This window comes from Thyridium curvatum, assembly GCF_004353045.1.
Source record: "Thyridium curvatum strain D216 chromosome Unknown NODE_107_length_115339_cov_83.001128, whole genome shotgun sequence".
Lineage (NCBI taxonomy): Eukaryota > Fungi > Ascomycota > Sordariomycetes > Thyridiales > Thyridiaceae > Thyridium > Thyridium curvatum.
In genome coordinates, this window is record NW_022156862.1 from 89,288 (window position 1) to 115,339 (window position 26,052).

A 26,052-nucleotide genomic window follows, 5' to 3' on the forward strand; every position below is an offset into this window, starting at 1 on the left:
ACTTCATCAAGGGGTCCCCTCCATTACAGGCCGGGGGGCCGAGCCTAATTCGGTACCGCTAGCAGGGATGCGTCCTTGCTCTGGTTTCCAGGGCCACCAAAGGCGAGTCCGGGTCAGGGGTGGGTGGGGTGAGAGGTGAATAAGGTACACCACGCTTACACGCGCCGCAGGGAGGGTGGAGGCCTTCGTCCAGGCTGTCCTTTGCTTGCCATCTTGTCAGCAGTGCCACACATCCAGAGCATTCCACACTCGCAGACGGTGCCAGACACGGATCGTGGGATCGAGCCATGGGAATTCGGACGGCGGCTGGGGATTGGCCCATCCCCCTTCCAGACTGGTCCTTGGGCCTATTCTTGTCCTTGGAAGCCCTTAGGTAACTATTCATTGGACTCGACAGCGGCTGACAGTTGGTTCGCTCGTATGTCGGTACCTGAGCTGGCACGGCTTGGTATTCACATCCCCATCTCAGGGGGGCCCTCGTGGATCTGATGCCCCAAACCCACCCTCACTTCTCACATCGTCTCCACTGCCCTCTGCTTTGTCCGTCTGCCAACCGAGTGCCTGGCCCTCCAGTCCTCGTGCTTCTGTCTCTTCTAGCCAGGGGGGGTTGGAACGGTGGAAGAAGCAGCCTGCTCAGCCTCCAGATGGCCCCATTCCCCCGTCCCCCCGTCTCCTGAGCCTTTTCCTCTCACCCCCCGTTTGGATAAAGTCCTCACCTCGTCCCGTCGAGTCTCGTGTTGCTTCTTCCCACTCTCTCTTGCACATCACTTCTCCATATTTCTTGCCCTAATACGATCAGCTTTTTTGCAGCTTCCGTCTCTCGTTAATACAACAGCCCTTTTCTGAACGTTCGCTCGCTCTTACCGATCTCCCTCAAGATCGTTTTATATCCACTTTCTCGCAGTTTCCCGAGACCTAGACAATAGACTAGCCACCCGAGATATTGACCAGCATTCCTCGCGCCGGCTTTTGAAAAAGGGATCCTGACGCCCTTCCCCATTCCAGCACACATAAACCTGTTCCGCGCCCCTCTGAACAGGCTTTCTTCCTCCCTTTGACAACCATACCCACGAGGACCCATCCGCACGGTAACAGCAGTCTATTCACCATGCTCGTCAAGTTCACCACTCTGGCCCTCGCTGCCTCCAGCCTCGTTGCTGCTCAGACCTTCACGGAGTGCAACCCCCGTGAGAAGAGTAAGTGGTTCTGTGTCTATCTCGGTGGTTGCTGGCTTTTCGACGCGTCTCAGCAGCTACTACGATCGCGTCATTCCTCTCTTGTGTGCGTGTATGTAGCCATAACTAACATATCAACTATCAGAGTGCCCTGATGACCCGGCTCTGGGCTCCTCCATCACCGTCGACTTCACCAAGGGCAAGAACAGCTTCTTCAAGGTTGCCGATGGCACCAGCCTGACCTACGACGGCTCCAACGGTGCCGTCTTTGCCTGCGGCAAGGAGACTGACGCTCCCACCATCACCTCGTCCAAGTACATCTTCTTCGGCAAGGTCGAGGTCGTCCTGCAGGCCTCCAACGGCCAGGGTGTCGTGACCTCGGTCGTCCTGCAGTCGGACGACCTCGACGAGATCGACTGGGAGTGGCTCGGCGGCGACACCACCCAGGTCCAGACCAACTACTTCGGCAAGGGTGACACCACCACCTACGACCGCGGCGGCTTCTCGCCCATCGCCAACCCCCAGAGCAGCTTCCACAAGTACACGATCGACTGGACCAAGGACAAGGTCGACTGGCTCATCGACGACAAGGTCGTCCGCACCCTGACCTATGCCCAGGCCAAGGGCGGCAGCACCTTCCCCCAGACCCCCATGCAGATCAAGCTCGGCACCTGGGTCGCCGGCCGCAAGGACGCCCCCAAGGGCACCGTCGAGTGGGCTGGTGGCTACACCACCTTCGGCTCGGAGCCCTTCAAGGCCTTCTACAAGAGCGTCACCATCACCGACTACTCCAAGGGCGCCACCAGCTACACGTACGGCGACAAGACGGGCTCGTGGGAGAGCATCAAGATCAACAAGGACGGCTCCAACAACAGCGAGCAGAGCGACAGCTCTTCCTCCAGCTCCGCCTCCTCCAGCAGCGCCGCCTCGAGCACCAAGACCTCGAGCTCCGCCGCGTCCAGCAGCACCGGCAACTCGTCCTCGACCGCCACCACCATGAGCACCTCGTCCACCGGCGCCTCCACCAAGACCTCGGCCAGCCAGACGGGCTCCCCCAGCTCCACCAAGTCTTCCCCCACCGGCGCCGCCACCACCACGCCCGCCACTACCACTAACAGCGGTGCCCGCGCCGCTGCCAACGTCGTCGCCGCCGGCGCCGCTCTCTTCCTGACCTACATCGTCCTGTAAATGGGGACTTTGTGTGTGTGTGTCTGTGTGTAATGGAGTGAGATGATCTGCGCGCGTGTCTTTTTTGTCAAGTTGGCTAGGCTTTCAGGCATGAGGGATTGAAACACTCAAAAATCTGGCACTTCTTTTGGAGAGCACCAACAAAATCTTTTTTTTTCTTGCTTCACCCCGAATCTTTTCTTGACGAATCCATGGATACTCATGACGAAACCCTCTCTCTCTCATCCTCTCCCCCTTCTCGTGTTGGGGCCTCTACCGATACCAACTGGATGGCATTGATTGCCCTCTGGGCAGAGACACTGATATGGGTCGGATGACCAGATTTTTTTTGAAAGACACTACCACTGTTTATAATATCCCCGGTTGTTACTGCCAAAAGAGGGAGGCGGCCAGAAATATTGTTTTGTTTTGCCCCGAGAAAGAAAGAAAGCCAGAGCGTGTAATGTCATGTGTTGATTAGAAGAGTTTATTTGGAAAGAAAGAATAGACAAGTCAGAATTCGCGAGGCACACCTGCCGCCGAACGTTTTTACACGTTTTTTTTTTCTCTCGTAAATCTACTCACCTAAATCGTTCAAGTTGTGATGACAATCTCGTATGCAATTGTGTTTGATGTTGCGTCGAAATAGAGATCTGTACGTCCTTCCACAACACAACGCTCCCGTGTGCGCTGCCGTGTGTTCAAGCGCGTCTCTTGGGACATTGTGACACACACCTTCTTTCATTGTTTTGCCAAGTTTTTTGATGAATGGAGAACCCCCAAGAGTCTTGTCCCAAAGTCCAACCTCCTCGGCCATCCCAAGGTTACACAACATTCCAAGGGGGGCCAAGCGTCTCGGCGGCCAATGGCAAGGGGGCGGTTAAGAAAGCAGAGGAAATGACTCGGTAGGGCTCAGCATCTCCTTGGGTGGCCCGCGGCCAAGCGGTTTGGTGATCTCGCTTCGCCAGATGAGTTCCATCCTCTCCATCTAACTAGTTCCATGTGGTTGCTCATTCCATCAATGTCTGCAGATTGAGGGTGGGTACGAATCCCATGGGGCCTTGTGGTCTGCAACCTCCTGTGTAACCATCGTCGTGTATGCACGCGAGAGGCGTGGCCGGATGGGGTCCTTCACGGGGATGACTACTCCGTATGAGGCCCCAGGCTTGGTTTGAGACCTTGAACTGGCATGGGGACCATAACCTTGGCTTTGGTAGGGTCACACGTCCGTTTGCTTTTCGCTCTCATCCGGCAAGTCTACGTAGAATACAGGGCCAGCATCGAGTCTATTTTCCGGTTTCCGGACTAACACGAGCAAGCCCAGCGGAAAAGACGTGGAAACGGAACTAAACAACAAGACTCTTAACATCGAATCTAACTTTTTGGCATCTAGCAAAACTAATCATACAGTTCATCCTACCTCCCTTTCCGCCCCCGCCACCCACCCGACCCTCTCCGTGCCTGGCCTCTCAGTCTCAGGGCAACCCCTCCTGGTTGAGCACCATGGCCATGAGCGCCCCGGACGCGCCGAGCAGCAGGCTAGAGCACACCTTGAACACGGCGCCGTGGGCGCCGGAGGAGGAGGAGGAGACGAGCAGCGCCGCGACGACGAAGAGGTTCAGCGGGATGCGCATGAGCCCGTACACGCGGCCGCGGACGGCGTCGCCGACGAGCCGGCCCTTGAGGTAGCCCATGCACGGCCAGTAGGCGCCGACGCAGGCCTCGAACGCGCAGAACAGCCAGAAGGTGCGCTGCTCCGTGCTGCCGCTGCTGCCGCTGCCGCCGTCCTCGGGCTGCTTTGGCTGCGGCTCCCGCGCGAGCACGAAGAAGACGAGGTGCGAGGCCACCATGAGCCCCAGCAGCAGGGAGCTGTAGCGCACGAGTCCGCGGCCCATGACGAGGTTGAAGGCCAGGCTGGCGGCGAGCACGGCGGCCATGAAGCTGGCGAAGATGATGCCGTAGGGGAGGTCGGCGGCGGACGAGGCCGAGGCTGCTGCCGCCGCCGACTTGAGGGCCGGGGTCCAGTAGAAGACGAAGAGGTACATGGACCCTTCGAAGATGGTGCCCGCGAGGCCGAGGGACAGGATCTGCGGGTCCGTGAGGACGTCCTTGAGCGTCTTTCCGCCGCCGCCGCCAGACGCGCTTTTGGATGCGTCGGCATCCTTGTCTGCTGGTGATGCTGCTGCTTCTCCGTAGTTCTCGCGCTTCATGATTAAAAATGTCAATAATGTTACATGCGAGAGACGAGCTGTAAGACAGAAGAATGACAGAAGCCAAAACAAAAACACTCACAAAATTGACCATAATCACCCACAGCGCCGTAAGCAGCAGGACGACGCTCGCCGCGAACGGCGCCTTGCGCGTGCCCGCCGCGTCGACGAGCCACTCGCTCAGCACGCCGCTCGCGATGGCCACGACGCTGTTGGTCGTGCTCATGAGGCCGAACACGCGCGAGAGGTCCCCCCCGGCGGCGGCGCCGCGCCAGTTGGCGTCGGCGACCATCCACGTCTCGAAGACGCTGAAGAGGATGCTCGTGCTGACGCCGCCGAGCACGCGGCCCAGGAAGAGCAGGGGCAGACTCCCGCCGGGAAGGATGGTCAGCAGGCACGAGCCCGAGTAGAGCAGGCAGAAGAGCATGCAGACGGCCTTGCGGCCCCGGCTGTCGGCGAGGGAGCCGACGAAGGTGCCGCTGACGGCGCCGGACACGAAGCCCGTCGTGAAGAGCGTCGAGACGGTCGAGGGCGCCACCTTGTGCTCGTCTGTGTAGAGCGAGTAGAGGAAGGGGCCCTTTTTTTATGTATGTAGTGTGTTAGAAATGGATGTGTGTCGTGTTGCTGTGCTGAACTTTTACCTGTAGCCAGTCTGCGCCCATGACCAGGGCGTAGACGATCAAGAACGCCCTCTGAGAGGCCTTTGCGGCCTCGCGGGCTTGGGATGTTGCTGCTGCTGCTGCTTTGCTCTTCTCATCCTTCTCTTCAGGCTTGCTTTCAGCCGAGGTTGAAGAGTTGCGCTGGGCAACGAAGAGCGCGGCGCAGAGGGCGAGAAGCCCTGCGAGGTTCATTTGGTAGATCTCCATCTTGAAATTCCCAACTGCAGCAATGAAAGGTACACACACGATTCCAGTAAGTAAAGAAAACGATCAGAAAATCGATATTTCACAGCTTATGATCTACAGAAATTTACAATTATGAGATTGTCCTAGACAAAAGGGATATCTGGCAATTGGGCCAAAGCCTGTCAAACACAGGAGGCACCTTTGGGGTTGGCTGCGACGTTCGGTGTATGAGAGTTCAGGGGTCGGGCACCCCGACAACCACCAACGAATAATATCTGCCAACGACACGATCGAATGCAAACTCCAATCCCGGGGACAATTACAGAGGAAATCATATACAAGTAGACTCCACGACGCCACGGTTCCAAAGAAATCCGAGAATGCAAAAGCAGGTATTATAATTCAATTTGTTCGACCTCAATGTCTTGGCGCCACGGAGGTGGGGAAGTCCTGATGATGTCTGAACATCGAAACGGCGCACAGCAAATGAAAGGCTGCAAAGAGCGAATCGAAGCGATAGAAATGATTCAAAGGCAAAGCCACGGTCTCTTGTATCCGGGGGTTGACTTCCATTCTGAACGCTCGTTACGACTTCACAACTACAGACAGAGGGTCTCCCAGTTCGTTTATCGAAACGATCGACAATGGAGACATGAGATCCAGATAGCGCGTGCCGTACTGCAGGTCCCGTCCCATCTTCATTGGCCAGACGAATGGTCAGACCTTGGTGATCTTCATTCGCCGAGTTTCCTGGCTCTCTTGAACACTACAAGTACTGGTCCACATCTGCATCAAGGGTGTTTTTGTCACCCATGTCTTATTGCTCGACTCAGCAATAGCAAGTCTAGAACTCACCTGTGGCGAGCTCCAGCTCAGTCTACGGCCGATCAGTGCCTTGCCTGGCCCAAGCCCTGTTTCATGCAGATGGACAATGGACATCTTGTTTCCGACGGTGGCTTGGACCGTTAGAACGATAGGTTCATGGCTTTGAGCAGTCTTATGAAAGGCCCCATGAATCTCCGATATTGGGCGGGGACGCCCTCCACGAGTTCATGCCCACGCACGCGGGTGGCTTGATGGTGGTGTCGCGGAACGGCATATTTGCCGCCGTCTGCGGTTCCATTCTCCTGCCGCACCGGGTTCAATGCAATTAAGCTTGTCCGGGAAGGGGGGGGGGGGTCCATGCACGAGATAGACCTGTTGCAGTGCGGGATGCCCGTCGTGGATAGATCTGGACTCACATGGATGCAATATGTGATGGTTTCGACTTGAACAACCCTGCTGGGCTGTCTCTGTTCGTCGGGGCCAGGCCAGGTGATGATTCGCGGCGACAGAGAGGAGGGCATGCAAGAGGCGAGGTGAGTACAAAGAGGGCGATATGCCTCGCGCCTCTGGACGGAGATCAGAGGGCGTAGAGGGCGTAGAGAGCTATAGAGTCCACCTCCTCTTAGTATCTGCTGCAATCAAAGGGACGGCGCTGCTTCGGACTGCTCAGACTCCCCTTCCACCATGGCGCTATCACTCTTCTCCATCCTCTCCCTTCTGCTCTCCACCTCTACAGTGGCGGCACACCCAGTCAGCAACCGCCCGCGGGACATCCAGATACCGGACGGCTTCGTCCAGGTCCTCTTCCAGGACAACTTCGCCGCCCTGAGCCCGGGCTCGCTCCCGGACGCCTCGAAGTGGACCATCGACGTCGGCACGGGCTACCCCGGCGGGCCGGCGCGCTGGGGCACAAACGAGATCCAGACCTACACCTCGTCGAGGGACAACATCGCCGCCACGGCCGCGGGCACCCTCAAGATCACGCCCCTCGCGCTCGGCGGCGGCGGCGGCGGGCGCTGGACCTCGGCCCGCATCGAGACCACGCCCGCCCACGACTTCGCCTGCGCGCCGGGCCGCCGCCTCCGCATGCAGGCGCGGCTGCGCGCGGGCGCCGCGCCCGCGGCCTCGCAGCAGGGCATCTGGCCCGCCTTCTGGTCGCTCGGGGCCGCCTTCCGCGGCAACTACGGCGGCTGGCCGGGCGTCGGCGAGATCGACGTGCTCGAGACGCTCAACGGCGCCGCGACGGCCTGGCAGACGGTGCACTGCGGCGTGGCGGCCGGCGGGCCCTGCCGGGAGACGGACGGCATCAGCGCCACGGCGGCCGTGAGCCGCGGCGACTGGCACACGGTGGCCGTCGACGTGGACCGCACCAACGCCGGCGGCGACTGGCGCGGCGAGACCATCACCTGGCTCGTCGACGGGCGGCCGACGAGCAGCGTGTCGGGCGCCGTGGTCGGGGACCTGGCGGCGTGGACGAGCCTGGCCCGGATGCCCCGGTTCCTGCTGCTCAATGTCGCCGTGGGAGGGTCCTTTCCCGACGCGATTGCCAAGGTCAAGACTCCCAACGCCGCTACAAGAGGCGGGGAGGGCTCCGAGCTCGAGATTAGTGATGTCGCGGTGTTTTCCACTTGAGAGAGGTGGTGCTCAAAAGTGATACATAGGCCTGGATTGTAAAGGATTCTTTCGCTGTTGCATTATTTGTACATGGTAGACTTGCATCGCAGCAGGACTAATGGGCCAGACCTACACCTTGCGAGTGATTTCAGGAGCTGAGCTTGATACAATCCAGACGCCCTCAGCGATATTTCTTCTTTTTAATTATACATGAGAACATACCAGTCCTTACCACCTGCGCCGCCGGTCATCAGACTCGCCAGCACGTTCTCTTTCCAACATGGCGTCAAAATCCTTTTGCGCCTGCTCCTTCGGCAAGGATCGATCCTCCTCGGCTTGGGAAAATGTGTACTCGGTGCCTGACTGTCCCGTCCTTGAGCTTTGCCTCTGTACCTGCTGGCGATCTCCCCAAGATCTGGTCTGCGAATCCCTGCTGCCTCTCTCCGCCGGTTCGGGGCGGGGAGCCCCGGATTGTTGCCGAACCCTGTCCCAGGCGGTGCCAGCAAAATAAGGGGATGAGGAGGTCTGCGGCTTCTGCCTTTGCGACGGTGCCACCGGCGAGGCATCATCAAAAACGTATGCGTCATCTTCAAACAGCTGAGAGGGCTGACTCTCTTGCGCCGCTGGGGGAGCGGGGCCCTGATATGAATCGCGAGCCCATGACCTCTGCGGCGCAGGCTGCGAGCGCGAAGCCTCAGCATATGAGTCTTGGTTCTCCGAAGACGCCGGCTGATAGTCTCCCGAGCCCTCGGCAGGGATCGGTGAGCGCCCCGGCAGTGGGCGCACATCGCCGGAAGCCGCACGCCGTTTGAGCTCGTGCTCAATCTCTGAGCGGGCTACCTTGTTGAACTCGTTCAGCCTCTCATCCCTCTGCATGTGTGCTATCCACGTCATGTTTGAGTACGACTGCAGGAAGAGGGAGACGAAGAAGTGCGTGACCACGGCGTAGGCACTGGCTCGGCATGCATGCCACGCCGCCCTGGCCGTCGTGCCCGTGAGCAGCGGGCTCATCTTGGAGGGGAAGACCAGTGGCTCGAAGCCCGGCTTCGGCTGGTAGAAGGGAAACTTGAACGTGCTGCGGCCTCGCCTCTCGAGCACGAAGACGGCACCGAGAAGGATAGGCACTTCCATGCTGCGCGTGCGGAGCGCCTTGGCCATGTGGTAACTGAGGGCGTCGATCTCGGGCTGCTCGAGCTCCCGCTTCATCAGGTGGGCTCCGGCAATGACCCTGGCGGCGATGTTTGCCCGGAACCATGGCTGGGTGAACCCGCCCAGCGGGCCCCAGAAGGGAAGCTGCGGGAGGGCCTCCCAGGGAATGGTGAGCTTGGTCGAGTTCTGGAGCAGCCACTCGCGCGTGTGCGTTGACGGGATGGGACCCGTGTTGTAGGGGTCGTTGTTGCTGTCGTTGCTCGCCATCGTCTGAGTAATATGGTCACACGGCAGCACAACTTGCGAGTCTGTTGCCTTGTGTCGGCGGAGATTGTTGGGTCATCAGACGAAGTTTTGTGTGTGAGGATGACGTCGAGACGGATTGAGAGCTAAGGGACATGCGGCGACAACGGATAGACTGGAGGCTAAGAAAGTGTGGGGTGATCTTGCTCAGGGAGCTTGGGCCAGCATGATACCAGCTCTGCACACCCCACAACTCATCGCAGAGTCGTTGGTCTGCTGAGTCAGGTACTCAGGCAACTAGGTACACCTACCTAGGTAGTTAGGTACAAGTACTTGTAAAACGTTCCCGCTCCAGCCCACTAATAATTGAACGCTATCTTATCGCACTCGGGTGGCTGAACGCGGGTCAGACACTCGTAAAGTAATCGCGTCTTGCACCGCGTTGGCCCATTCAATTGGCCCTGCAGCACCAGCATCCCAGCAAGCAAACAAACCACCCGGCATCACAACACATCGTCCCATGGCAGATCGAAGTCCCATTCTTACACAATACCCCTAAGTGCTGTCTGCTAATACAGCCATGGGATTCCAAAATGACACTCCAGAAGTCGTTTTCTGAGCAGAACCGCTTTTCCAGAGTAACTATGCCTCTGAACATCTCCACCTTATCAAGGGCAGAGTGTACTGATCTTGTCTACAGCGACCCCAATGGAACCGGTCAAAGAGCGGCTCAGCAGTCGGAGGACCGAGGACTTCGAGGCCGCCGAGGCCGCCTGTACCAATATCTGAAGTCACCAAGAACAAACTACACCAATTCGAGTTTCAGCCCGCCGTCGAGGAAACTAGTACGACTGATGCTACCAAGGGAGAATCCGACAAGGAAAACCATGGGAGCTTGAGCAAACATAATGTGTCGCCGCCGGCCATGCCCAAGCCTTTGGATGCCATGACTCCAATCGCGCGGCTGGCCTGGCAAGACCTGATGGGCGCAACAGACAATGCCAACGAGGAGGAGGACACATCGCCAACCGAACGCATTCTTTGGCACAACGAGCGGGACAAACTATCCGCCGTCATCTCGCCAATGCTGCACAGGACAGGAAAGAAGAGGGCTAGGAGCTCCTCCCCAACCTCGTCTCCCAGCACCTCGAAGCCAACAACGCCAGCCGTGAACATGCGACGGCTAAAAGAAGCACTGAAATCACCACAGGCGGACCCGGCGGTGGAGCTGTGGGATCGGTTCTCATTGAGCGGTACTAGCAATACCCCTCTTGGGCGGGCAAACCCCATGCTGGCCAATCTCATGGTGTCGTCTTCACCGAGACCGGCCCATGCTGGAGCCAACGGACCCGACGAGAAAGGCTTCAGGCGAGCTGCTAGTTGCGGCACCAGCTGGGCAAAACGGAGGAGGGTAGAGAAAGGTAACGGGCGCTCACCGAGCATGCTGAGGCAAGAAGCCTCCGATTCCAAGTCCTCCATGGTTTCTGCACTGCTCAAGTCCGTCACTGGTGAGCTCGACAACTCCGAGGTCGCAAGGCACACATTACTACAGAGATCGCCGTCTCCCCAAAAGCGCTCTACACCAGAGGCTCTTTCTCCCAGCAAAGCGCCCAAATGTGTGGCAGCTGGGACTCACAAGGCGGACACATTCGAAGAAGACTTTGGCGACGATGATTTCGACGATGACACGTTGATGGAGCTTGATGCAAGTCTGATCCCACAGGAGGGAGGCTGCAGCTTCAGCGACGCGGCAGTCGTGCCTTCGGGCGATAGCAAGGCAGCCAGTCCGTTGCCAGTCGCAGCTGAAGACGAGGAGGACGAGTTTGGAGATCTTGATGATGATGTCTTTGCTGCGGCCGAGGATATCATTGCAGATATTGACCAAGCTGCCTCCCAAATGCATGAGCCAAAGATCAGCGCTCCTGCTGCATCAGGACAATCGCCTACCGATATTGGTGATTCGGGTGGCGGAGCTACTGAGGCAGATGATGCCTACAGCGACGACTTTGGTGACTTTGACTTTGATGCTGCCGAATTGGCAGCTACGCAGTCCATGAAGCCGCCTACTTCATCTACATATTTAACGAATGTATGTACTGGCTGATAGCTCAATCGTAAATACGCGTGCTAAAGCTCTCCCAATAGTCATCCCAGAAGTCTAGAATCATCCAGCGATACCTTGTCACGAACGTGCTCGACAGCTCCTACGAAAATGACGCTGGTCGAGAATTCCCCGAGAAGGTAAAAAAAACATTGCCTTCATCTCAGATAACCATGTTGACCAATCTACCTAGGTTCTTGTTATCCAAGCAGAGAGGACGAGCTCTATCATGACTGTACATCTCCGTGGCGACTGGGTGGACACGCCTGTCAGCACCAAGTCGTATGTCCACATCATAGGCAAATTCGAATCAACCGGCATGTGCATCATCGACAATACTCAGAACATGCTGATCCTTCATCCCGATCAGCTGATCTCCTCTACAGTCATTGCCGACTCATTCAGTTGTATGCGCCGCGCGGTGCTGCAAGACCGTGTCAAGGCTACAAGTGAAGCATCGCCTGCTCTCGTCTACGGAACCCTCCTACATGAGATCTTCCAGGAGGCATTGATGGCCAACAGCTGGGATGCAGAGTTCCTGGCGTCCAAGGTCGACCGGGCCATCCAGAAACACGTCGAAGAGCTCTACACCATCAAAGTCAGCGTGACTGACGCCCGAGAGCACTTACTGACGAAGATGAAGGAGGCGAGATACTGGGCCGAGGCTTTTGTCTCGGGGCATCCCCGGTCGGACGCCCTGGTCGAGGATCGCAACGGCCAGAAGATCAACATGTGCGTGAGCAAGTTGCTCGATGTTGAAGAGCACGTCTGGTCGCCCATGTACGGCCTGAAAGGCAACATCGATGCCACAGTTCAAGTGACGATGCGCGAGGGACCAAATCGACGAACGCTTACTGTTCCGTTCGAGCTGAAGACCGGCCGCAACGTCAGCAGTAACCATCAAGTCCAGACCATGCTTTACAACCTCCTCCTCTCCGACCGCTACGATATCGAGATCGTCTATGGCATTCTCTACTACATGGAGACCTCGCAGACATTCAGGATACCCGCTATCCGGCACGAACTGCGCCAGATGATCCAGCAGCGTAATCAGCTCGCGTGCTACATTCGGGAGCGAAATGTGCAGCTACCACCCATGAAGAAGGCGAAGCACGCTTGTAGCAAATGCTACGCTCAGACTTCCTGTTTCATCTACCACAAGTTGGCAGATGAGGGGGACGGCGAGACAAGCGGCATGGGAGACAAGTTTGACGAAGTGGTCAAGCACCTCACTCCTCCTCATCGCGAGTTCTTCCTCAAGTGGGAGAACTTACTCACAAAGGAGGAGAAGGAGAGCCAGAAGCTTCGAAGGGAGCTTTGGACCATGATCAGCTCTGAACGCGAGAAACTCGGACGATGTTTTGGTGATGTGATCATTGAAGAGGGGTCAGCTTTGGAGGATAAGAGCAGTCCAAAGATCAACCGCTTCCAGTACACTTTCATCAAAGCGAAACCCGCGCCGGGCTTCTCCTTTCTGGACTCGCAGCTCGCTGTCGGCGAGCCCATCGTTGTTTCCGATGAGCAAGGGCACTTTGCACTGGCTCTTGGATATGTCACAACCGTCCGGAAGCAACGCATCAGTGTTGCTGTTGACCGGCGCCTTCACAATGCGCGCATCCGTCAGAGGGGCTTCGACGAGAACGACAACCAAGTCTTTGCTAGTATCATGGAGGTTGTCCCTGAAGGTGTCCCAACCCAGGCATCGGATGGTAGGATCAAGGAGCCCCCTGTGCGCTACAGGCTCGATAAAGACGAATTCAGCAACGGCATGGCGATTGTGCGGAATAATTTGGTCCAGGTCATGGCCGACGGACCGTTTGGTTCTAGGGAAATCAGACGGCTGGTGGTTGATCTGGTGCCGCCCACGTTCAAGGCCGTGCCGACGCAATACACCATTACAGACGACAGCAGCCTCAATGTGGACCAAAAGAAGGCCATTCAGAAGGTCATGAGCGCTCGAGACTACGCTCTTGTCTTGGGTATGCCGGGCACCGGCAAGACAACGACCATTGCTCACATCATCCGGGCTCTGATCAGCCAGGGGAAGAGTGTATTGCTTACGTCCTACACCCACACCGCTGTTGACAATATCCTCTTGAAGCTGAAGACCGACAACATCCCCATTCTGCGTTTGGGAGCTCCGGCCAAGGTGCACCCTGAAGTTCAGGAGTTCGCCGTGCTCGCGGGCCAGCCCATGAGCACGTTCGAGGAGATCCACAGTGCCTGGCACGACACGCCCGTGGTGGCCACGACCTGCCTGGGCATCAGCCACCCCGTCTTCGGCGAGCGGACCTTTGACTATTGCATCGTCGACGAGGCCTCGCAGATCACCCTCCCGATCTGCCTGGGGCCGATCCGGATGGCGCGGACGTTTGTCCTCGTCGGCGACCACAACCAGCTGCCGCCGCTGGTCCAGAACGAAGAGGCCCGGCTCGGCGGCCTCGACATCTCCCTCTTCAAGCTGCTCTCGGACGCGCACCCGGACTCGGTCGTCAACCTGGAGCACCAGTACCGCATGAACGAGGACATCATGGCCCTCAGCAACACGCTCATCTACCAGGGCCGCCTCAAGTGCGGCACCGAGTCGGTCCGCTCCCGCACGCTCGACGTGCCCGACATGGACGCGCTCAGGCGCTTCCACTACACCGACGCGGCGACCTTTATGCGCTTCTCCTCCTCTTCTTCTGCCGCCGCCGCCGGCGCGCAAACCGGCCCCGCCAACTCGTTCTGCCCGGGCGCCCGCCGGGGCACCTGCTGGCTGCGCGACCTGCTCGACCCGCAGACGCGCTGCGCATTCGTCAACACGGACGCCATCGCCGGCGCGCGCGAGGAGGCCAAGGGCAACCGCATCGTCAACCCGACCGAGGCGCGCATCGTCTCGCAGCTCGTCGAGGCGCTGCTCGCCGCCGGCGTGCCGGCCTCGGAGGTGGGCGTCATGACGCACTACCGCTCCCAGCTGTCGCTGCTCAAGCACTGCATGTCGCGCGGCGCCGGCGCCGGCGGTGGCGACGCCGCGGCGCGCGTCGAGATGCACACGGCCGACCGGTTCCAGGGCCGGGACAAGGAGGTCGTCGTGCTGTCGCTCGTGCGCAGCAACGAGGCGCGCAGCATCGGGGAGCTGCTCAAGGACTGGCGGCGGATCAACGTCGCGTTCACGCGGGCCAAGACGAAGCTGCTCGTCGTGGGCAGCCGGGAGACGCTGCGCGGGTGCGGCCCAGGCGGCCCAGGCGCCGACGGAGTCGATGACGGGGAGGTGGAACCGGAGGAGGGAGGAGGAGGAGAGATGCTGGCGCGCTTCGTGGCGCTCATGGAGCAGCGGGCCTGGGTGTACGACTTGCCGGCCGACGCGCTGGGCCACCACGCCTTTGAGGACGGCGTGGCGGGGACGGCGGCTAGTGCGGCGTTGGGCACGCAGCAGCGGACCACGTCGCCGCGCAAGACGCCCAAGAAGAAGGTGGTCCGAGGGTGCGGTGGTGGTGGTGGCCGTGGTGGTCTGCCCGACGGCAAGGAGAACTATGGGGCGGAGGATGAGGGCGGCATCGGCATCGGCGGCGGCGGTCCGAAGAGGGCGAGGATCGGGGAGAGGGCGCTGCTGAGGGGCAAGCCTATCCTACGGGACATCCTGAACGACATGGTGGGCGGTGGGAATACGTACTAGTGCCATCGTCTGTCTTATACGAGTGGAGTGTTTTTGTTCTCTTTGTTTGTTTGGTTGGTTGGGAGGGATGGAGTAGAAGTGACCCCCCCTTCCCTTTTTTTTTTTCATTGTTAAAGACACGGAGATATGATATTGGGCGCATGAAGGGACTTCGGGCGGTACTGGACTGGACTGGACTGCCTTTTGGGAAAGGGCAAGCATTGTTTGTGTATGGCATTTGATATGGGTCTCCGGGTCTTCGTTTTAGAACATACGTTGGGTAGTATGTCTATGTCAGCGGTCTTAGATATCATCGAATATGAGAATGTCTGATATGAAAGTCCCTGGAACCACCTGGCAAGAAGTCGAGCGCTCTCATCAACAGTCGCCGAGATATATCTTTAACCCCCTCATCATCAATCTCGTCAGGCCCCATCTCTCCACAAACCGTCGACCTGGTCTTTCACACACACACACACACGAGAAACGAGGGGGGGGTGTATATGCATATTCTCCCGGCTGGTATTTCACACATCTCTTGTCCGACTACTTCACGCAGTTATATACCACTGCTCCTGCAAGAATTCGACCGCTCGGATAGTTAAGCCTGGATACGTAACGTTTCCCCGCCATCGACGTAGGTTCAAGATACGAATCATCATCGGCTGCTCTCTCAAGTAAACAACAGGCCCTCCCTCTCGCGCCGCCTCCACCCGCTTTCTCTCTCTCTCTCTCTCTCTCTCTCTCCCTCCCCGCTCGCTCCCTGCTGTACTGGGCAACGGAGAAAGCTGACAAAAGAAGGAACCCTCAACAAAGACACCACAACCTCCCCCCCCCGCCGATTTTCTATCTTTCAAGGACTCTCTCAACGCCACAACGAAACACACGCTTCTCAAGTCCTGTTTTGCAAATCTTCCGTGCTTTCCCTTCCTTCCTTGCCTGGTTCCTTCCTGGTCCTGCTAGTAGATTCCATCCTAGAGAAAGAGGATATATGATCTTTCTCTCGAGTAGTCTAAAAAGAAAGAGAAAAAAAAAGGGGGCCCGACCGACAAATGGGGAAATCTGCACCGCCATATACATCAGCAGTCAAAAGGTCGCACCAGATTTGTAGTTTGACCCCATTTCCCCCAGATGTTCCTGGGAAGGGTGTACATTCCCGGCGGTAGAAAACAAAAGCCAGACTTTGTGTGTCTGGTTATATGCTCCGGTTGTCGCGAAAAAAACAACAAAAAAAAAAACACAAAAGCAAGCGGGTATTGCTCGTGTATCATATGCACGTCATCGCCTATCCAGAATAAGCAGCCCGCCCGGTAAAGGGCAAGTGGTGCCAACAACTGCAAAGGACTGTGTTTCCTTGGTGCTGATAAGGGGGGGAAAGATAAAACTTGCTCTTGTCATGATAAGGTCGTTCGTTGGCGGCAGGTGCTGCTGCGCCGAACATGCATGCGCGGAGAGAGAGATTCGTCGTCTATATCTCCTCCTCTTCCTCTTCATTCACGGCCGCCGCCTGCTTCGTCTGCTGCTGCTGCTTCTGCTGCTGCGCCGCCTCTGCCTTTGCCAGTACATCGCCCAGTGCCGGTGGAAAGCTCGCGGGGCGCGGCGCCTCCTCGCTCTCGTCTCCGATGCCGTGTATGCTGGCCCGGTGCTTCTTGAGCGGGCTGCCGACGATCGCGTCGTCGAAGCTCTTGCCAAACATACCGGCGGTGCCCGTGGCCATGCCCCCCGCCGCCGCCGCCCCCGACGACGACGACGACGCGCCGGGGATGGGCTGTCCGCCCTTGGTCTCGGGCGGCGTCTCGGAGCCGCCAAAGGGCCCCGCGCTCGGCGACTTGCGCGGCATGCCGGACGCGGCGAGGCTGCCGTCCGGGTCGGCAGAGTGCTGCCTCTTGAGCTTTTTCCTCGGAGTCAGTTCATCATCGTCATCCACATCGCACGACAGAGCAGAGAGACCTACGCGGACACGATCCACGCCCTCGGCGAGCTCGCCGGTGACCTTGGCATCCTCGGGGTCGACTTTTGACTTGACGACCTTATCGTCAACGTCCTCCATCCTGCCCAAGATCTGGTCAGAGTCGTCGTCTGACTCGCTGTCCTCGTCCATGCCGCCGACGCTCTTGCGCTGCTTGCGTCGCCTGCCCGAGTCGTTCGCGTTGTCACGGAATGTAGAGAAGCCTACAGTGCCGCCGGTCTTCAGAGGTCCGAGGTTAGAGAAGTCCAGCTGGGCAGATCGCCGCTTGTTGGACGTGGGAGTCGCCTGCTGGCCCTTGGAGGACGGCAGAACACCCATCTTTTGTAGTTGGCCTACGAAACATTGTTAGCATTTGTGTGGAAAGGGGGGAAAAAATCTGCATGAGGAGCTGCTGCACTTACGTTCACCGCGGTAGAAGAAGGTAAAGGTGGCGTAGGGCTTCTCCGGGCCATCGATCCCCGTGACCGTCTGGGTCGAGATGGTCTTGGGGTCCAGCGTCTTGGGCTTAGCAAAACTAGTGGTGTGCTCGACGTCGGCGTCGATCGAATTGCCGGTGTCCGCCTTGTTTCCACCTTCGTAGTCGTCGTCGTCGTCGTGCGCGTCGAACTGCGGCGAGTACTCCCCCTTCTTGATCTCACCCGAGGCGAGAACGCGGAACATAGCCACCTTGATCTGCCCGGTGGCCTCTGGGGGCTCGTCGTCCGAGTCCATCGAGTCGGAGAAGTCGTCCGAGACCGCCTCGACCGGCGACTGCGAGTCTGCGCTGCCGTATCGGAACGTGTCTCGCGACGCCTTGGCCTTGCTGTCCATGTCGAGATCTCCTCCGCCCTGCATGGCCTCCTGCCGCCGTCGTCGCCTCTCGAATTTTTGACGCCGCTTCTCCACCTTCTCGGCCGCGTCGTGGCCCTCGAGGTCCAGTCCGTTCAGCCATCGCTCCAAGCCGACCTCGCGGAAGAGGAACTCTCGCTCGGCCAGGCCGCCGCCCTCGGAGATGGGGACCTGGACCCATCTACTATTGACCCAGGTCTCCTCTCCCGGTCGCAGCAGCGTGGCCACCTCCTCCTTGGCTCGGCCGTCAAAGTAGATGTAGGCGGCGATGGTCTCGTGCTCCGAGTTGGTCATGGGTATGTAGGGCGTGACGACGCCGGACATGCCCCGCTCGGCGGTGGAGGGGGGAAGGGTGCCGACCAGCTGGGGCTTGGGGTACGGGTTGGCCTCGGTGGCCTTGGGCGTCGAGTAGGGGATGGCGAGGCCCGACGTCAAAAGGGTGATGGATATGGCAAACTTGGCGGGCTCGGGCTTGCCCGAGTCTATCTGGGGCGGCGGGACGGGGATGTAGGAATTGATGCGCGAGACACGCGACTGCTTCTGCATGCCGTACTCGGGGAGCGGAGCGCCATTTGCATGGATGCTGACCGCGATGCCCTTGAAGCAGGGCATTTTTACGGTGTGCGGACGGGCAGGATTTCGCGCGGGGAGTCGTCGCACACGGGCGTGTCAAGAGAGAGTTGCAGAGACTTCCAATCTGGGTGTCGCTTGGAGAAACAAGGAGTGGGAAGCTTTGAAGCTTTCAGAGGCGGGGGCGGGACTAGCAAGAAGCGGTCCAGGATCGGCTTGTCTGCTTCGAGGCTCGAATTTCCGCTCGAAATAAAAAGGGTTACGGTTCTGAGGAGAGAGTGGCCGCTTCAAGGCTTGCTGGTGAGGTCAACCTTGCAGTTTGTGACAGGTTGGACCATCTGAACGGGCTGAGCTCGGGGATTATATTTACGTCAGGCCGAGCAAAAAGTGGAAGAAGGGCACATAATAATAAGTGCGAGCACGGTTCGCCTTTCGATGACAACGTCTTTGTCCGGTGCTCGGTCAGGCGCCCACAAGAGGCTTGCTGGTCAAAGAGGAGGAACCGCCTCGGCCTGTTCCTGGTGTCGCCGGGGTTCGTGTGCACTCTAGAGTATGCTGCGAAGCAGTGTCGCCGTGCCCAAGAAAGAACATGCAAAAAGAAAGTGCTGAGGCTGAACAGTTTGGGGGGAGGGGTGGTGAGAAAGAAAGTGGTTTTTGGTGGAGGCTGGCCCTGTTTCAAGGTTGTTGCTGGAGCACAACCGGTTAGCTTCACTCGGGTCGTCTGCAATCTAACCACCGGGTCGAGGTAGTGGAGATGGCGGATGGGGTAAGATTGACGCAGAGACACGCGCATCGATGAGGATGGGAATTGAGGAGGAGAGGGGGGGGCGGTTGATTACGTTGGAGTCGCTCATTCAAGCCTCGAGCAGACGGGAGACGGGAGACGGGCAGCCAGACCTGGAGACGGAGGACGGTCCAATCGGTCACTCGCGGGAGCTGGAGGTCCCCCCGTGGTTGGGCTCTTGGGTGGGTTTCCTAGCGCGAACACGCTAAAACCATCCACTGCGAACACGCTACCGACCGCTACTGGTCAGCAGGACATCCTCCAATTCTAGCAACCTTGCACCCAGCGCTTCTTTTGCAAGCTCGGGATTGGCAGATTAGCGGTGAGCAAGTATAGTACTAAGTCATGGACACCGGGATTCATGTCTCGATGAATAGGTAGTCAGTCCTCTTCACTCCTTCATGCATTTGCTTATTCGGCGAGCAATCAACAGTGTTTGTCTTCACTCGTGCCACTCAGTGAGAGCCATGCTGCGTTGCCTACCTTTGCTTGACATCTTCAGCCATGCCGAGCGAAGAATCCACAACCTGGTAAACGTAACCTGTCATTACGCTCGGGTATCATCGAAAGGTGGTAGCCCGTCTAGGTAACACGAAAAAAGAGGTAAGTGAAAAGGTACCTAGGTAGGTAAGGTAGGCTCAGGAAACCGAGTAAGCCAACCGGCCAAGCACCTAGCACCCGGCAAAAACTCCTCGTGACTCCCCTCCCTCCCACGTCAACCTCTAACCCCCGGGCCGCCGCCTCGTGAACCTCCTCGAGTCCTTCTAAGACCCCGGCATGTCCCGCTCTGCTATCCTCCGCCGCGCCAGCCCCTCGGCGCCCGCCGAGCTGTAGCCCGTCGAGCCGGGACCAGACCGGCCCGGGCTCGCCACGTCCTCCTCGTCAAACTCGTTGGCCTCGTCGCCGGCCTCCTCCCCGGCCGTCTCCTCCTCCTGCTGCGTGGCCTCCCGCGACGACTCCAGCTCCTTGCCGGAGTACGAGGGGTACCCCATCAGCGTCCGCGACGAGCTCCCGCCGTCCGTCTCCTGCTTGATCTGCGCCGTCCTCTGCGAGCCGCCGCCGCCGCCAACGGGCTGCTGCGGCCGTGGCTCCCTCTTGACGACGGGCCCGCCGGCCTCGGCCGAGATGTAGGCGATCAACGCCGTCGCCCCGGCATACGCCAGCACCATGAACAGCACCTCGAACAGCCAGAACAGGGTCGTGAACAGCGCCGCCGACGACACCCAGTAGTGGTACATGAACCACCGCAGCCCGCTCAGGCGGGCGACAAACGTCACCTCGGCGCCGTACGTCTGCAGCGTCTGCCCGGCCTTGACCTCCACGTAGAGCGATGCCGGCACCGCCGCCGCCGACGCGAACGCCACGCGCTCCATCATCGGCACCTTCAGCGTGAGCGTCTCCGACCGGGCCGGGTACAGCAGGTGGTAAGCCATGAACAGCAGTCGCGAGGCCTTGAACGTGGTCGGGTCCGTGTACGGCAGGACGGCGGGGCGGAACGAGGCCGACAGGACCGGCCGCGTCTCCATGAACTCCTCGGTCGTCGGGGGCACGAGCGCGGGGAAGGCGACGTAGCCGCTGCCCATGAGGTACAGCTCCACCATGAAGTTGCCCCTCTCCATGTTCACGGGCGACCGCGGCAGCGATAGATGCACCGTGATGTCGTAGTTTTGCAGCTCCTTGAGGTTTCGGGAGCGCAGGTCGGCCATGCCGTAGGGATTCAGTTGGTATCTGCACCCACGCCAGTACTCGCATCAGTCTCCCAATATGTCTCCCTAACAACCCCAGGGGGGATCCCATGATCCCAGAGTTTCTTGCTCTTACCCATATTGTAGATGTACCGGCACCGTCGTGATCTGGTCCGGGAGGTAAGCATTGTAGAAAAAGATGTACGCCACGAACGCGAGGCCCAGGAGCACCGCCGCGCCGCTGATCAGGAGCACCGCCGCAAAGACCGTCTTGGCCAGCGTCTTCGAGGTTGGCGACGAGGCGGCGCGGTATGCGCTGTCGATGTAAGAGCTCGCGACGGCCTGGGAGAGACGCGGGAGCTCCGGTTAGCACGGCGTCACGTCAGCGAGTGAGGGAGAGGCTGGGGCGGACTGACCATGGCTTTCCTATGATAACGAGCACTGTACGGGCATGAGTCGAGCTTGAGCTTGAGCTCGAACTTCGGTTGCAGTGCCCGAGAGCTTATGGTGGAATGATCAAGCTTCTAAACCGCGTCGGCATGTTGATTGCGGCGGGACACGCCTGATAATAGATGGGGTGGACGTTGACGTCGGTTGCAGGGATGACAGCTGGATTGGCATGTGCTTGCTCACTAAATTCTCGAGACACCTCAGTACTTGTAACGTACCGCAGGCATTTCCCCAACACAACTAACCACCAGGGCCCTGCCAATCACGGAATGAGCTCAGCTTCAACATCTAAATATACTTGGGTCACTTCGCACAAGGACAGGAATCTCAGGCTTCGGGACGATTTTATAAAGATCATGCCTCTTTTCAATAGAATCAAATGGTCAAGTTTTCTTTTCCTAGCTTACAAAACAGTCTTACACCCCGACAGCAGCAAGAATGATTGAATACGATGAATGCATTGAACGCTAAACAACATCGCAGGCAGGAAAAGCGCCATACATGGAATTTGCAGACACACTAGAAACCATTGTATCCAGTTCATGATCCCATAAAAAAAATCATCAGCCATGATCTCCAACAAGTCAGGATTCCATGAGCCTAGGATAGAGAAACTGGAAAAGCCACCCATGGCAATTTATGTGCAGACCGATTCCCGGGGGAGGGGGTTGAAAAGGACAAAACTCCCAATTGATGCGTTGCTTTTCGCGCACACACGTCTAACAAGGCTGCAGGTAGTTGCTGGGTACCAGCCCGACCTGACCGCTGCCTCCATGCACCGTCGCCTCCCACCACCCGTCATCCTGGTGACGGAGAACGGCCAAGACGTCGCCCTTGGCGAAACCGAGCTCCTCCGGGATGGCGGCTTGGTAAACGTACAATGCTCGGGCTAGGTGGCGTGTTAGTCTTCATCTGTCATATCAAGCTTGCAGCAGGCGGAGGAGTGGTTGTTAAGACTTACCAAAATGCATGATGGGACGGCCGTCTCGCGTATACTGACGACTGGGATCAGCCACGCTCTTGCTGCGCTGCCGCGACGCCGGCTGCACCGCTCCGCCGCCTTCGTAGAAGGCCATGGCTCCCCGAGAGCCGGTGCTGGTGCCAGGGCGGCTTCCTCGCCCTCGCTGGGATCCGTACCCGTCGTCTCCCACGGGCGCCAGCTGGACGGCCATGTCATGGTTCATCTGACTGCTAGCGGGACGGGCGTAGTCCGCTCCGTAAGGCGCCGGGGACGCCGTGCGAGCCATGTTGTTGGGCGAGTTGTGGCGGTAGTAGCCCTGGTCGGACCCGCGCTTCGAAGACATGTGCGACGACTGGCGCTGGCTCCCAGAGTAGGCAGACTGGCTGCCGGAATAGGCTGTCGGAGACGCAGACATGTGCTGCCTGGTCTCCGCGGCACGGGTGCCGGGGCGCGGAGACGCGCTGCGCGGGGGGGCCGGGGATGCCGTGCGCGGCATGTCGTGGCCTCTGGTGCCGGAGCGGCTCGGGGAAGCGGCGTATCCGCCCGAGCCGGAGCCCGGGCGGCCCTGCTGGCCACCAGGCGGGCTGAACATGTTTCGAGTCTGCTCGACAAACTTCTGCGACGTCTCCTTCATGGCCCGTGAGGTGACTGCCGGCTGGGGAACCCCAAGCCTCTGGACCTGCTGGTCGTACGACGGGGGTGGCGTGCCCCTGAGCCCGGCTGCCACTGCACTGTTGCCTGCAGCCGGCCCAGACCGCGAGAACGCCTGGGTGCCAGGCGCTGGTGTGGCGATACCGTGGTAGTGGTCGGCAGACTGCCTCGTAGATGACTGTTTGCCGAGGGTAACGCCCTTCAGTTCAGCCAAGGCTAAAGCGATCGGGTCGTCATCGGGCGGCGCCTGGCTCTCCACAGGCGCAGCTTTGCGCTCTCTCTCGGGGTTCGAGACGGGGAAGACGTTATTGCCAACATTGAGTGCCAGACTAGCATTGGCATCAATGGGATCAGGGCTGGCAGTGTTGTCACGGAGCAGGTTCTGCGATGATGAATCACCCCCGTAAAAGGGTCCCCTCCTACCAGACCCAGTGCTGCCTTGAGAGTTAGATGGGTGCCAGGTGTTCCTGTTGGATGCCGCAGGCGCCGCCACCTCCTTGGTGCTCTTGCGACGGAACGGGCTGTGGTTCTGGAAGAAGCCGCTCTTCTTCTTGAGGACCTTCTTCTCCGGCTGCTCGACGACGGCCGGCTCTTGCTTGACAGGTGAGACCTTACCACTCGGCGGTTCCTGACTAGAGAATGATGTCGGGTTAGAATAGTCACTGTGCGAGTCTCGGGACGAAGGTCGCCCAGAGTGAGCGGAGCTGACATGCGAGCTAACTTGAGAGCCAAGGTCTGAAGTTGGTCGAGTCCGACAGAGCATTGTCATCCCGTCCATCGGGTAGGGGTCATGGGGAACTGGAGCAAAGTCATTAGCATCATACTGCGGGCTCTGGACCTGGTATCCGTCAGGCTGTCCGCCCCGGTGCCGGTCCTGGGCTGGCATAACGGGAGGAGGTGCCATCTTGGCCGGCGTCAAGGTCTGCTCTCGACTTGGCGGGGTATCGGTGATAGCATGTCCCATCTCCCGAGCCAGACTTGAGTTTGGATCATGGTGCGACTCAAAGGTTGAGGGTTGTGGTGATGAGGATCGGAATGCTGGATTGATGCTTCTTGGGAACTGAGCGACTGAATAGTTCTCGTCCTCTGAGACTTCAGACTGGGAATCGATATCGCCCCGGCAGAAGTTGATGTACTTGGGCGCATCGGGAATCTCCTGTCCGGTGCCTCTCTCCTTGATGAATGTTGCAATGTCTTTCTCAACCTCCATCTTTTCGAGCGAGAGACGGATCTTCTCGCAGGCTGCATCATCGCTGACACAGACGGTGGACGCAATGTTTGCAAAGGTCCACAGGCTGCTCTTTGTGAAGTCGAGTCTCTCCTCCTCGAGGTCTTGGAATTTGTCGGCAGCTGCCTTCCACTCTCTATTCCACCTGGCAGTCGTGTCCTCGAGAGCCTTGACGGCGCTTTCGTACTCGGTGTTGGTCGTAGCAAGGCTGATCTGGGTCTTTTCAAGCTTCGCCTTGTTCTTGCGTTCTTCCTGTCCCATGACCATGTGTCCCTGAGCCAAGTAGCCTTTGATCTTCAGACACTCCTGTTCATAGCGATCGCGTGTCTGTCCAAATGTCAGTAAATGTTTGCAACGTTCATTGACTGTCGGAGTTCGGGCCAAATTTACCTTGTTCACCATCTGTGTCTGCTGAACCTTGACTTTCAACAGCTTCTCCACCGTGTTCTGAATGATTTTGCGACGTTCCTTCATGCCGCCGGCGAAAGCGGCGAGGGGCTCCTCAAGCTCCGTTTTCATCTGGGCAGCGATGCTCTGATGCTGTTTGGCCATGCCCTCCAACTCGCCCCTGACAGTATCAAGCGAAGTCTTCAAAGTGCCCATTTCTTGCGAGCCCAGGGACTTCCGGCATAGTGATAGGAGCTTCCTCGCATATTCGTCTTCGATCGATGCTCGAGCTGGAATAAACGAGTCAGTAACAATGTTTTGCCATTGATGGCCTTTGGCGCACTAGGACATACCGGCATAGAATGATCTGAGCTCGTCATTTGTCGATTTGGCAGCGGCCATACGGCCGAGAAGGGGTCCTACGCCGGCATCCTCCTTGCCCCAGAAGTTGTTCGCAACTAGATCATCCAAGTTAGCAGGAGATTGTGAGCAGTATTGCGCTGGACAGTACATACACGATAGAGCGACCGAGGGGCCATCCATCGTAGCTGCTGGCATCTCGCCCCAGCCCAACAGTATGATGCGACTGTAGATTTGTTCCTTCTGTTGCTGACAAGTCTAGTTGATCGTCGATATCTCGATAGATTCGATGTAGATGTTGCAGGCGAAGGGCGTCTCCTTCACGTGCCTCTTTCTAATCCTGCTAAGTATTATCAGAGCAGGTTGCAAGACTGGTGATATTAGGAGAAGTAGGTAATAGTGTGCAGTAGGCAATATGTTGGGTTGGAATGTGAGAATGACCAGGGTGTCTGCATTGATGAGGGACGGGAGAGCGCCTCAAGTGAGGTTGTTGACTTTGGGGTGGTGCGTTGCCCAGCAACTCGAGGCGCCAAGCGTTAGCCCTCACTGTTCCCCGGAGTTTTTGGCGCGGACCACTCGGTTTCGCAAGGGTCCCCACCCCCCACCCAGCGGCCTACGAACCTCGCCCGGTTTACAACGGGGCCGGCCCCAAATGATCATTGATGGTCAGATCGATTAATTGACGAGCTGCTAACACAAGTATTTGACTAGCTAGGTACCTATCCATCACACCTATTCGGTCCTAGATGGTGAGATAGCCCTTCCGAGTCTCAGAGCAAGGATTTTCATCACTAACCTCGAGATATCTCCTGGTGGACTTCCGTCAACTGTTCTGACCCCCGCTTGTGACACTTGGAGTCTCAACCGCACAGTACTACCTTATGTACCTAATAGGCCATCCTGTGCTGACAGCATGACGTCGTGAGGAGTAGGAGAACATCAATGATGTAGAGTCTTGTTGTCACGCCGGATCCGAGCACCACAGGCGAGCACATAAAATAGCTACTGTGACCTCTTTCCGTAGACTAGTCTTGACTTCATACACAGGTGGATTTGCCATCTTCTCAACATGAGACACTTTGCTAAGAGAATGACTATTCTTGCACCCCCCAACAGCTACTCTTGCACCCATGCAAAAAATACCTATTCTACCACTAAAACCCCCACTAAAACTAAGTCACTACACTGAGGCCTTATCGCTAAAGGTCCACAT

The 26,052-nt window shown here is 58.2% G+C and overlaps 6 protein-coding genes across 6 annotated transcripts; 2 read left to right on the forward strand and 4 right to left on the reverse strand.

Annotated features, from left to right (window-relative positions):
- Positions 1 to 1,108: 1,108 nt before the first annotated feature.
- On the forward strand, positions 1,109 to 2,363 carry E0L32_011474 (uncharacterized protein; the record flags this gene model as incomplete). The annotated part of the gene is made up of 2 exons (XM_031134208.1): positions 1,109 to 1,196; positions 1,321 to 2,363. The coding sequence occupies 2 exons, from the start codon at positions 1,109 to 1,111 to the stop codon at positions 2,361 to 2,363; spliced, it is 1,131 nt and encodes a 376-aa protein (XP_031000570.1).
- Positions 2,364 to 3,817: 1,454 nt separating this feature from the next.
- On the reverse strand, positions 3,818 to 5,418 carry E0L32_011475 (uncharacterized protein; the record flags this gene model as incomplete). Its single annotated transcript, XM_031134209.1, has 3 exons — positions 3,818 to 4,546; positions 4,635 to 5,129; positions 5,194 to 5,418. The coding sequence occupies 3 exons, from the start codon at positions 5,416 to 5,418 to the stop codon at positions 3,818 to 3,820; spliced, it is 1,449 nt and encodes a 482-aa protein (XP_031000571.1).
- A 1,497-nt stretch (positions 5,419 to 6,915) lies between these two features.
- On the reverse strand, positions 6,916 to 9,252 carry E0L32_011476 (uncharacterized protein; the record flags this gene model as incomplete). The annotated part of the gene is made up of 2 exons (XM_031134210.1): positions 6,916 to 7,849; positions 8,069 to 9,252. 2 exons carry the CDS (start codon positions 9,250 to 9,252, stop codon positions 6,916 to 6,918), a joined length of 2,118 nt encoding a protein of 705 aa, XP_031000572.1.
- Positions 9,253 to 9,821: 569 nt separating this feature from the next.
- On the forward strand, positions 9,822 to 14,987 carry E0L32_011477 (uncharacterized protein; the record flags this gene model as incomplete). The annotated part of the gene is made up of 4 exons (XM_031134211.1): positions 9,822 to 9,866; positions 9,929 to 11,317; positions 11,374 to 11,469; positions 11,523 to 14,987. 4 exons carry the CDS (start codon positions 9,822 to 9,824, stop codon positions 14,985 to 14,987), a joined length of 4,995 nt encoding a protein of 1,664 aa, XP_031000573.1.
- A 1,447-nt stretch (positions 14,988 to 16,434) lies between these two features.
- On the reverse strand, positions 16,435 to 18,375 carry E0L32_011478 (uncharacterized protein; the record flags this gene model as incomplete). Its single annotated transcript, XM_031134212.1, has 2 exons — positions 16,435 to 17,267; positions 17,337 to 18,375. 2 exons carry the CDS (start codon positions 18,373 to 18,375, stop codon positions 16,435 to 16,437), a joined length of 1,872 nt encoding a protein of 623 aa, XP_031000574.1.
- A 1,506-nt stretch (positions 18,376 to 19,881) lies between these two features.
- Positions 19,882 to 25,022, reverse strand: E0L32_011479 (uncharacterized protein; the record flags this gene model as incomplete). Its single annotated transcript, XM_031134213.1, has 7 exons — positions 19,882 to 20,845; positions 20,939 to 21,144; positions 22,002 to 22,141; positions 22,214 to 24,419; positions 24,483 to 24,769; positions 24,833 to 24,937; positions 24,995 to 25,022. The coding sequence occupies 7 exons, from the start codon at positions 25,020 to 25,022 to the stop codon at positions 19,882 to 19,884; spliced, it is 3,936 nt and encodes a 1,311-aa protein (XP_031000575.1).
- Positions 25,023 to 26,052: the final 1,030 nt, after the last annotated feature.